Source organism: Mustela erminea, chromosome 6 (assembly GCF_009829155.1).
Source record: "Mustela erminea isolate mMusErm1 chromosome 6, mMusErm1.Pri, whole genome shotgun sequence".
NCBI classification, from domain to species: domain Eukaryota; kingdom Metazoa; phylum Chordata; class Mammalia; order Carnivora; family Mustelidae; genus Mustela; species Mustela erminea.
In genome coordinates, this window is record NC_045619.1 from 105,680,736 (window position 1) to 105,690,118 (window position 9,383).

The 9,383-nt window shown below is 59.6% G+C and overlaps 1 protein-coding gene across 1 annotated transcript in view; it reads left to right on the forward strand.

Annotated features, from left to right (window-relative positions):
- Positions 1–6,709, forward strand: part of LOC116594154 (IQ motif and SEC7 domain-containing protein 3-like) — a 106,942-nt gene extending 100,233 nt beyond the window's left edge. The window contains 2 exon segments of the mRNA XM_032349153.1: positions 1,004–1,053; positions 4,427–6,709. Coding sequence (XP_032205044.1) covers positions 1,004–1,053; positions 4,427–4,861 — 485 coding nt within the window. The 3' untranslated portion in view covers positions 4,862–6,709.
- Positions 6,710–9,383: the final 2,674 nt, after the last annotated feature.

Consider the following 9,383-nt stretch of genomic DNA (forward strand, 5'->3'; position numbering starts at 1 on the left):
TAGTACACGGGTCACTGCTTGTTTGCACAGCTGTGTAAACTCCAGAGCCAAACCTCAGTGTGATTAATTACTTGACATCCCACCCCACTCTACAGCTCAGCCTGCCTCTTTTGGAAGCTGCACCCCCTGGTCAGGCCATGATGCCTGTCTCCAGGGCCTGGTCCATCAGTCACCTCCTGCTTGGGGTTCTTCTCGGTCCCAAACAATGGCATAGCTCCCTCTTGTGCTACAGAGAGCAGAGAGATGGACCCAGCAAGGGAACTTGCGCACATGGGAGCGCACATGCACCGACACACACATAGACACATGGGCACACAGCAGTCAGAGGGGCTCCCCAAAGGGGCTGTGGGAGGCCTGATGAAGGCCAGGGAGGCAGCCAGGAGTGACTGAGCCAGAGAAAGCCACCACACTGTCCCTGGAGGCCCGCAGGGTTCCTGGTGCTGTGCCAAGCCAGTCAGAATGCCCTGTAGGGCTCACACAGCCACGCTTCCCACGCCAGGCCCTGTACAGGCCTCAGTTTACTGAATCCCCACCCCAGAGCTAAGTAGCGGGGATAGGAACACAAAAGGAACACTGCCTCTCCCTCAAGGGGCCTGCACTGGTCAGGGACAGGTTAACAGCGGAGCCTCCCTGTGTTACTGAGAGCCAATGGCACCATGAAACTGACTTTCACTGTCCCTATTGGGGAGGCTTTGACCATGGGTAAACGAGACTCAACAATGCTCACATAAAAACCATCAGAGATCCTGTAGTCTGCATGCCCAAGGGCACACAGCAACCAAGGGGCAGAATTGGGCTCTGCCTTCAGGTCCACCGCCCTGGGGCTGCGTCCCAGTCAGGAGTGGCACAGTACCCGGAGTCTTCTGTCCACACCAGCTAACTGCAAGGATGCTTGGTATCGGGTCGGGTTGCGGGGGGCCGGGGGGGGGGGCGGTGGCTGGGAAAGGCAGGAATTTGTATTGGGCTGGGTAGAGAGTGAGCCCTGTGCTCTTTGCATTCAAAGCCAAAAGGGAAGCGGCACTGGGGGAGAAGCCAGTGGAGAGCACGGTGGAGGTAAGTGGACGCCTGGTCGCCCAGGTGAGTGGTTCCGAGCCCCTGCTTGTCCTTCTTCTCACTGTCTCTGTTGTTTCTCTTCTCAGGTATTAATCAATGCCTCCCCAGCCCGACTCACCATTTTACCAATTTCAAGAGATACAATTAAAAGTTACTGCTAGCATGGGTAATGCCACTGTTCCAGCGCCTAATTAAGCCACAGCCCTCTCTGCCCATTCCCCGGCCGCGTGCTCTCCGAGGCCGAGCTCCCAGACTGACACCTGCAGACGATGCCCATGATGCCTCCGTAGCGACTCTGCTCACAGCCCCCCAAACCACCTCCCCAGCAGACTGCTCACTGATCCCCTAATACACGCTCTAGCAGGGAAGCCACCGGTCCTTCCCCGTGGGGTGTCTGTCCCCCACAGGAGGGAGCTTGGGCCCCTCTGGAGACTCACTCCTCACGTCCAGCCCTAGGGCCCACTTCCGGGGCGGACCCTGCCCGCCCAGCTGCCTCTTGGGACAGTTGGAGAAAAGAGACGGGGCAGCTGAGAGTGGGGAGCTCCTCCCTGGACCCGCCCGTCCATTTGGAAAGCGGCCCATGGCGTAGGGGTGCATGTGGGAGCCAGTGATGGAGAGCAGGGTTGGGTCACCTTGGGGATTTCCCTGGGGGGACAGCAGAGGTATCCGAAGACTCCCCACGTGGGAGGGGGATTCCCTCCCAAGCCACACAGGGAGAGGCTGGGGAGGTAGTCGCCGCAGCTAGTCCTTGCCAAGCCCCCGCCAAGCCCCCAAGTGGGGGCCCTACTTAGAGCCCCCTATAAGCTCCCCTGGGCCCCAATCCTCCCCCATTCTCCCCTCCCACCCCAGTGAACCCCTCACTCCTCTGCCAGGCCTCTAGGGATGAATAGCTTCTCACACAGACACCTCCTTGCCCAGCCCCACCCCCAGCTGGAGGAGCCCCCACTTAGAGGGAGGGAGGAGCCTGCCCACCATGATGCCCCAGGGGAGCCCAGCTTCTTCCCTCTTTTCCCATGGCCCCCACCCCCCACACACCTGGGTCTGGAGGAGGCACCTTTACACGGAGGAGCTTCCTGCCCCAGCAGCTGACAAGCCCCCAGGGTGGGTATCCCATCCCGTGCCCCCTCTTCTCCCCATCTTCCTGCAGCTGCCCATTCTCTAGCCTTGCAGATAAACACACAAGGCTCCCAGCCGTCGGGTTTGTTCTCCCAGCTCTGCCCTGCCTTAGCCTGACTGCCTAGGGAGCACAAGCCATCTGATGGCCGGTCCTCCCCACCCACACCTGCCAGAGGGCCACGTGGCTATCTGCAAGGCTGCCACCCCCAGCTAGCCCGGGGCCCTGCCAGCCTCTGCTCCCCTGCACAGAGGGCAGCCTCGCTGCCCCCAGCCTCTCAGCTGGACCCCAAGCTCTCTCGTCCTCTGCCCTCTCTCCAGCACTGCCTGGCCGAGCCCCTCTGGCAGGCGCTTCTCCATCTTCTCTGAGCTGTTCTGACCTGCTACTCATGATCCATCCTCTCTCTCTCTCTCTCTCTCTTCCCCTGCTCTCTCTCTGTTCTTCCATTAGCAGGGAGGTAAGAAGGGGGTCAGAATGAAATGTTTTGCTGTCACTTCCTGCTTCTCACTTACTGACCATTAAAGATAAGGAATCCAGGCTGAGGTGGAGAGAAGGGAGGGCCAGGCAGTGGGGGGGGGGGGGTCGGAAAGTAAGAGGTGATGAGGGGGCGGAGATGAGCCAAGAGCTGTGGGTTGCGTGAGGGAGGGGTGTGGGCCGGGAGGAGGAAAAGGAAGTCCAGTGGGTCTGGACTAGGGCAACTAGACACCAGCTGTAAAATCTGGGGGAGCAGGAGAGCAGAAGGCCTGCCCCCACTCTCTAGGCCACTTTTCTCTTGGGGAATAACTCAGAATACAGGCAGGTGGAGAAAGGAGCTGGTCCCCTCCAGCAGTGGAGGGCAGAAGCCTTCTGCCAGAGTGGGGATGGCAGAGGCAGAGGGCTCCCCAAGAAGAAGGTGGGTCCCAGCTATGCCCTCTGCCTACCCTGTGTCTCAGCAGAGCACTGAGGGACTGGGGGGGGGCTCCTTCATTTGACTGAGGGGAGATGGATCCCAGCCTAGAAAATGCTGCCAAGGCTGGAGGCTGAGAGTGAAGAGGAGAGCCTCCAATGTGCTGAGCACAGCAGGGTTTGTGGCTATTGAAAGGGTAGACAAAGCAGGGGCTTGGGGGACTGTGGAGAGGGAAGCAGCCCATGGGGAGTGCACGGGCCCAGAAGGAAGGGGTTCCAGAAATTGTTTCCTGTGCCAATAAATTCGCTTAGGAACCCCTGGTGTACAGCTCCGAGATGGGCATCTTGGTCTAGACCTGGCAATCAGGACTCTTCCACTCCAGCCTTGATGTCCCCCTCTGTGCTCTGAGAGCCCATCCTGGGTGGTGGTGGCCCAAAGACAGTAGGATGCCTCAGAGTGAAGGGTGTCAGCCACCTCAGAGGGCCAGGGGTTAGAAGGGGTTTGTGTGGCAACATTTGCCACACATTCCCCATAGGGAGCTGGAAGGTGAGGAACTAAACACATCCCACCCCCCAGAAGGCTTGAGCTTCTTTTCTTCCATTTCCCCAACCTCCCCCTGCTAAGGAGAGGAGGCCTGGTTGGTTCAGAGTGACCTCCATGGGTCGAGGGAGGGCATAACGATTAGAGTCCTTTCTGAGGATCCTCTCCTGCAGTGGGACAAATTTAACCAGGATGCAGGCTGGCCCAGAAAGGCAGCTGGGGACTGAGCTCTGGCCTTGGCTATCTGGGTTGCTTTTAGATTCATGGTTTTGGCCCTGGGGAAATCTAGGAGGACAGGGTAGGTCCAGATCATCCCTTCAGAGGCCCCCAGTGTTCTGGGTTTGGGCTCCTTTGTGATTCAACAGGGCTGGTGAAGCTTCCCCTTTAACAAAGGGAGGAGGGGGCTTGAAAAGCTCAAAGATGATGGACTGTCCCTGTGTCTGGTCTCTGTTTGTCCTCGCCATAGCCCTGGGAGGCAGGGAGAAGGCAAAGACCATTGTCCTGTTTTCTAAGCTCAGAGGTTAGTAGAGAGGGAAGTAGAGAGAGGTTTACCCGTGAGATGTGACTGCAGAGGCCTGCAGAGCCCCAGGTGAGGAGAAAGGCCTGAGAGCCGAGCTCTCTGGACCACAAGGGGGGCGGCCCTTCTGTATGGCAGCCGGAGTTCCTCCAGGCCTGTGGGGAGGCAGCCAGCGCGGCTCGAGGTGAGGGCTGGAAGCAGCCGAGGGGCCCAGGAGACGAGAAAGGGCTGGGGAGGGAGGCTCAGGGTAGCCAGTCCTAGCAGCTGGGAATTAGTCTTGTAACATTTCATGCTTCTCTGGCTGTTTCTAAACTAGGTGTCAATTCACAACAGGCTTCAAACGTCTCAGCACAACCCCGGGCTGGGGGCCGAGAGGGGAGCGCCAGCGCCGCCGCCAGACCCGCAGCCTAGCCCCTTGAGGGAGCAGCCCCCGCTGCTGCCGCCGCTGCCACCCACACCCCCTGGGACCCTGGTGCAGTGCCAGCAGATTGTCAAGGTCATTGTCCTGGACAAGCCCTGCTTGGCCCGCATGGAGCCCCTGCTGAGCCAGGCCCTCTCCTGCTACGCCTCGTCCTCCTCCGACTCCTGTGGCTCCACGCCCCTGGGTGGCCCAGGCTCCCCCGTCAAGGTCATCCACCAACCTCCGCTGCCCCCGCCCCCACCCCCATACAACCACCCCCACCAGTACTGCCCACCAGGTTCCCTGCTGCACCGGCGCCGCTACTCCAGCGGCTCCAGGAGCCTGGTGTAGACTTTGTTCCCCACTGCGCTGCTGTCCTGGAACAGCTGGCCGGTGGGGGTGGGGGACCCTTAGCTGCCCCCAGCAGCCCCAACACCCCCTCGCTCGCTGCTCCCCACACTCCGGCACAATGCACTCCTGGCCACTGCTCACCATCATTTTGGAAAGAGATTCTCAATCCCAGGCGCCTGGGTTGGCCTCGCCCACCATGCTTCCCTTGGTCCTAAGCACCCCTACCCCCTAATCTGGGCCCACCACTTCACTCTCCTGGGGCCCGACACAGCAAGGGACCCCTTCGTCCTGCTACCATTCTGGCCCCTTGGGCCCCAGACTGAGTCTGTCGGGTCCCAGGCTTCAGGCCAGGTGGGGAAAGCAAGGGGTGGGAGGCTTCCTCTTCAGCAGCCCCCAAGCGGACCCCCTAACCCCCGGGGGATGTTGGCTGTCCTGGTCACATCCTCCCTCTCCTCCCAGGGCCTTCTCCCACATTCTCAGGAGCTGGGCCCTGCCTGTCTGGGGCTTCTCTGACTTCAGGAAAGTTCTGAAGTTAAGAGGGAAAGGGAAAGGGAGCCTGTCAGCAGAGCTGTGGAATCGTAAGGCCATATAGCCATCAAACACACCTTTTAAAAGAGTTTTCTAGTTCTCTAGTCCCAGATAGTGCCCAGCCAAGGCGAAGTGCAGAGGTGAAGACTTAAACATACTCCTCTGAACCAGGCTCTTCCAGCCTGGAAGCAGACACACGGAGAAGTGGTGGTGATTGCCCAAGGGACGGATACAGCCAGCAGAGGTAGAATTCAGACCTAAGTCAGGGTTCCTTCTGGAATGGCTGTCACGGCCCCCATGAGAGGTTTGGAGACAGAAGCAGGCGAGAGAAGCAGGTGCTGTAAAGGCACCGGCATTCCTCCTGCTGCCATTCCCAACCAGCCCGGCAGCCTTTAAATCCTGCTCCCTGTGCCTCCTCCAGGAAGGCGACAGACCTGCCTCCAGGAGGCATGGCTGAAAGATCCCCCACACCATCACAGTTGCACAGGAGAGCCGAGCAGGGCTCACTGACTGCTGAACAGGGCCCACCAGAATCAGAGTGTCTGCTTTTGTGAGGCCCCGCGGAGCCGAGGCACTCAAAGCCCTTGGGCGCTACAGTCCTTTCAGGAGGTATCTGCCCCAAGTCAGGCCAGTCCTTTCAGGAAGTATCTGCCCCAAGTCAGGCCGGGCTGTCCAGTACTGTGCCAAGAGTTCATTGCTGTCCTTCGTTAAGACCCCCTCTCACTTGAAGCCCATTAGCAAAGCCTGCCAAGACAAGGAAGGGACTATTGGCTAGGGCTAAAGTGAATCTGCGTCGCCCTGACGCCTACCCCGTGCCCCAGAGGGAGTGCCCCGAGCCAGCTAGGAGACGCAGCATCCTCCCTCACTCTCAGAGGTTCCAGATGACCTAGTTTCTAATGTGTGTGTGCGGTCACCCAGACGTCACATGATGTCACCCAGTGAGTTTATTTCTGGCTCTGTCTTTGTCAGCCCCGTTTCCATAACTTGTGACCAATTTGCCGCCGCCTCCCCGGGTGGCTGCCCAGCTGATCTCCTGTACTTGTCTCTCCCTGCCACCCCCCAACTCCCCTCCCCGTGCCTTTCCTGTAACAGGTGGCTACAGTCATAGCCTTCGGAGCAGAGTGGCTGACAGATGGAGCCCACAGATTCAGTCACCTCTGGTGCCCTTGACCAAGGCAGGGAATGCCCTTAAAAAAATGCAGGCCTAGACAGTAGGAGTCAGGGTTGGGGGGACTCAGTGGGGGGAGTGGATGAACCTTGAAAGAGGGGCCAGGCCGAAAGAGCGATAATTACGCTGGGTGGCAGGGAAGCTGCCTTAGGAAGGAACAGGAGCTCTGAGATGGCAGTGTTCACTGGGTAGGGACCGTGAGTGCCAGGGACCGCCGAGAAGGGGCACCATCACAACTGCTGGACCCCTATTACCTGCCCACCCAGTGCTTCTGGTTGGAAAGTGCCCTCCTCTCTGTTGACGGGCACACAACCTCCGTCCCAGCTCTGCTGTGGCCCTGACTTTCCAGGCCGGGCCCAGCAAAGGTCTTAGGGCTGAAACCATGCCTGGAGCCTCTCTCTGAAGACCAGACGCCCAGGCACCACAGGGTCCCTTCCCCAGGTAGGGGCTTACCCGCTCTTACCCCAGGGTGGTTTCCCTGGGCCCCACTGGCAGAGCAGGGAGGCCTGGCCTAGGAGGCAGATCAGCCTGGGTCAGCGGCACCTGGAGCCAAGCCTGGGATCTGAGGGGCTTTTAATTCCTGATGGCCCCCCTCAGTGTCAGGAAAGCCAGACTTCCCACTGGCTCTAACAGCCCTCCTTCGATCAGCCAACAAGCTGAGGTTGGGACCCACCTCATTCCCTGTCCCCAGAGACGTGGGACAAGCCTCCTGCTCCTCCCCATGGCAGCGTCAGGCCCCAGCCCTCCCAGAGGGCCTGGCTGGAGGTGCAGTAGGGCTCCCTGCTCCCCGAGGCAGTGGGGGGGGTGCAGTGGAGTGCTGACTGGACCCCCAGACACAGTGTCCTGAGCACATCCCCCATGACCCCAGGATGGGCCCACTGGATCAGCTCTCTAGGCCTTACTTTAGGGGACCTGGGCCCCCTCTCAGTGGTATCCATCCAGTCCCAGCTTCAGAAGCAGGAATGGGAATGATTAATAGTTTTCCCACACAGTTTTGTGCAAGTCCCCCACTGGAGCTGGAACAAGCCCCCGCCCCCACCCTGGCAGCTTGGCCTGGAAGCCTGCTAGTCTCCAAGACACACCTATCAATCAGACCTGGGCCCTGGACAACCCCCCCACCCCCCGCCGACTGAACCCTGTTCCTCCACAGCCTGCCAGAATGTCTCTTTGCGTCCAGTAGGCTTCCCTGGTAGCCATCTGTCCATCTGTCCCTGTGTCCTGCTGTACAGACCTTCTTGCTGAACATCCCCCCACCCGCGCCCCAGCCCCCCGCATCTGCCCCCTCTCCTCGTTGGAGAGAAACCTCTCTAGGGAAAGGCAGGATGGCTGCACCCAGCGATGAATCCAAATGGCAAATATTTTGTAACAAAATAGCCCAGAGGTATTTTATCTGTTCAATTCATAGAGTTTTAGAGATTATATTGAAATATGTCACTTGAGCAAATTGCGTTGGTTCTGTTTCTCTCAGAGGGGGGTCCTACCTTGGGTCCGAGCGTCCGGTTGGCCAGAGTGCGAAGCCAGAGGCTGCTGTGCAGCCCTCAGCCCCGAAGGCTTTGGGGGGCAGCTAGACTGCCAGGCTGCTCTCCTCTGGCCACAGCGGTGTCATCTCTGACCCCGGGATGGGGTAACTCCGTGCCACCATACGACACGGTTAGGAAGCCCCATCCGAAATAAAAAAGAGTTGGGGGCTTGTGCGGGAGTCATAGGATGGGTCAGAGGTGGGGGTGCAGGGCCGGGCAGCTGACCCCAACACTCAACGCCGCCACACAGCGCGCATGCGCATACACGCGTTCCCACAAGCACCTTTCAGCCAAGTAAGAGAGCCGCTAACAGTGGAGACCGGGGCCACGTTAGAGGGAAGAAGCCCTGTGACCTCCAGTGTGCCGCCCCGCAGAGAGGGAGAGGAGGGGTCAGGACCCCATCTGCTGTGCTTGGCCTTATGCCATGGAGAGCGGGGCCGTGTTGGGGTTCCCAGGTCCCACTGAGCACATTTGATCAGCCTCTGAATGTCTGACCTTCTAATCACAGGTCTGCTTTGACCAGCCCTGGGGTAGAGAGCCCATCCGGAGGTGGAGGTCAACAGGCCCGAGGGCGCGGTCCGACAAGCTGCACCGAACCATGGAGTGTGTGGGGCAGACATCTGCAGGTTGCAGGAGGGGACCCCCAAATTCTGCAGGAGACGACAACAGCATCAGGGCGGAGAGGAGAGACAAGGGGCTCGAGCGAGCATTCACTGCTATGGACAGGGGCTTCACAGAGAGTGATTTCCCCTGGCGGGGGAGAGAGGACAGAGCCTTGCAGCAAAGCCAACACCTCAGAGTCAGTGCGCTGTGGGATAAGAGTGACTGGCCTGGGTGGAGGGTCCGGGGACACCTGTAAAGAGGGTGACCCACTCTCCTGGTGACCAGAACTCTGAACAACCAGAAATCCGGGCAGCTCCCCAGGCTGGGGCCCGTTATCCCCAGTTCAAGTAAGAAGGAACGTGACCTCACCCTCCTTCCAGGAAACGGGAAATTCCAGGAGAAGTCTGGGGCCAGCAATGACCTGTCCCATCCTGGGAACTCTCTGACCCAGGAATCTGAGGACGGGTCCCTGGAGAACACCCCTGAGGGGACCCAGTTCAGCCCAGGCCTGGGAGAGGGCTGAAGGCCAAAAGGGCTGCTGCTGTGTGGGAACACAGGGCGGCGCCATCCTCCAAGCCTTCTGGCCCCTGAGGTCGTCTGGAAGGAACACTCTTTCTCTAGTGGGAGAGGGAGACCACGGGCTCTAACGGAAGCCCCCTGGGTCCCTTGGCCAGTGCCTCTCCCTATAGTGACCCTTGAGCGG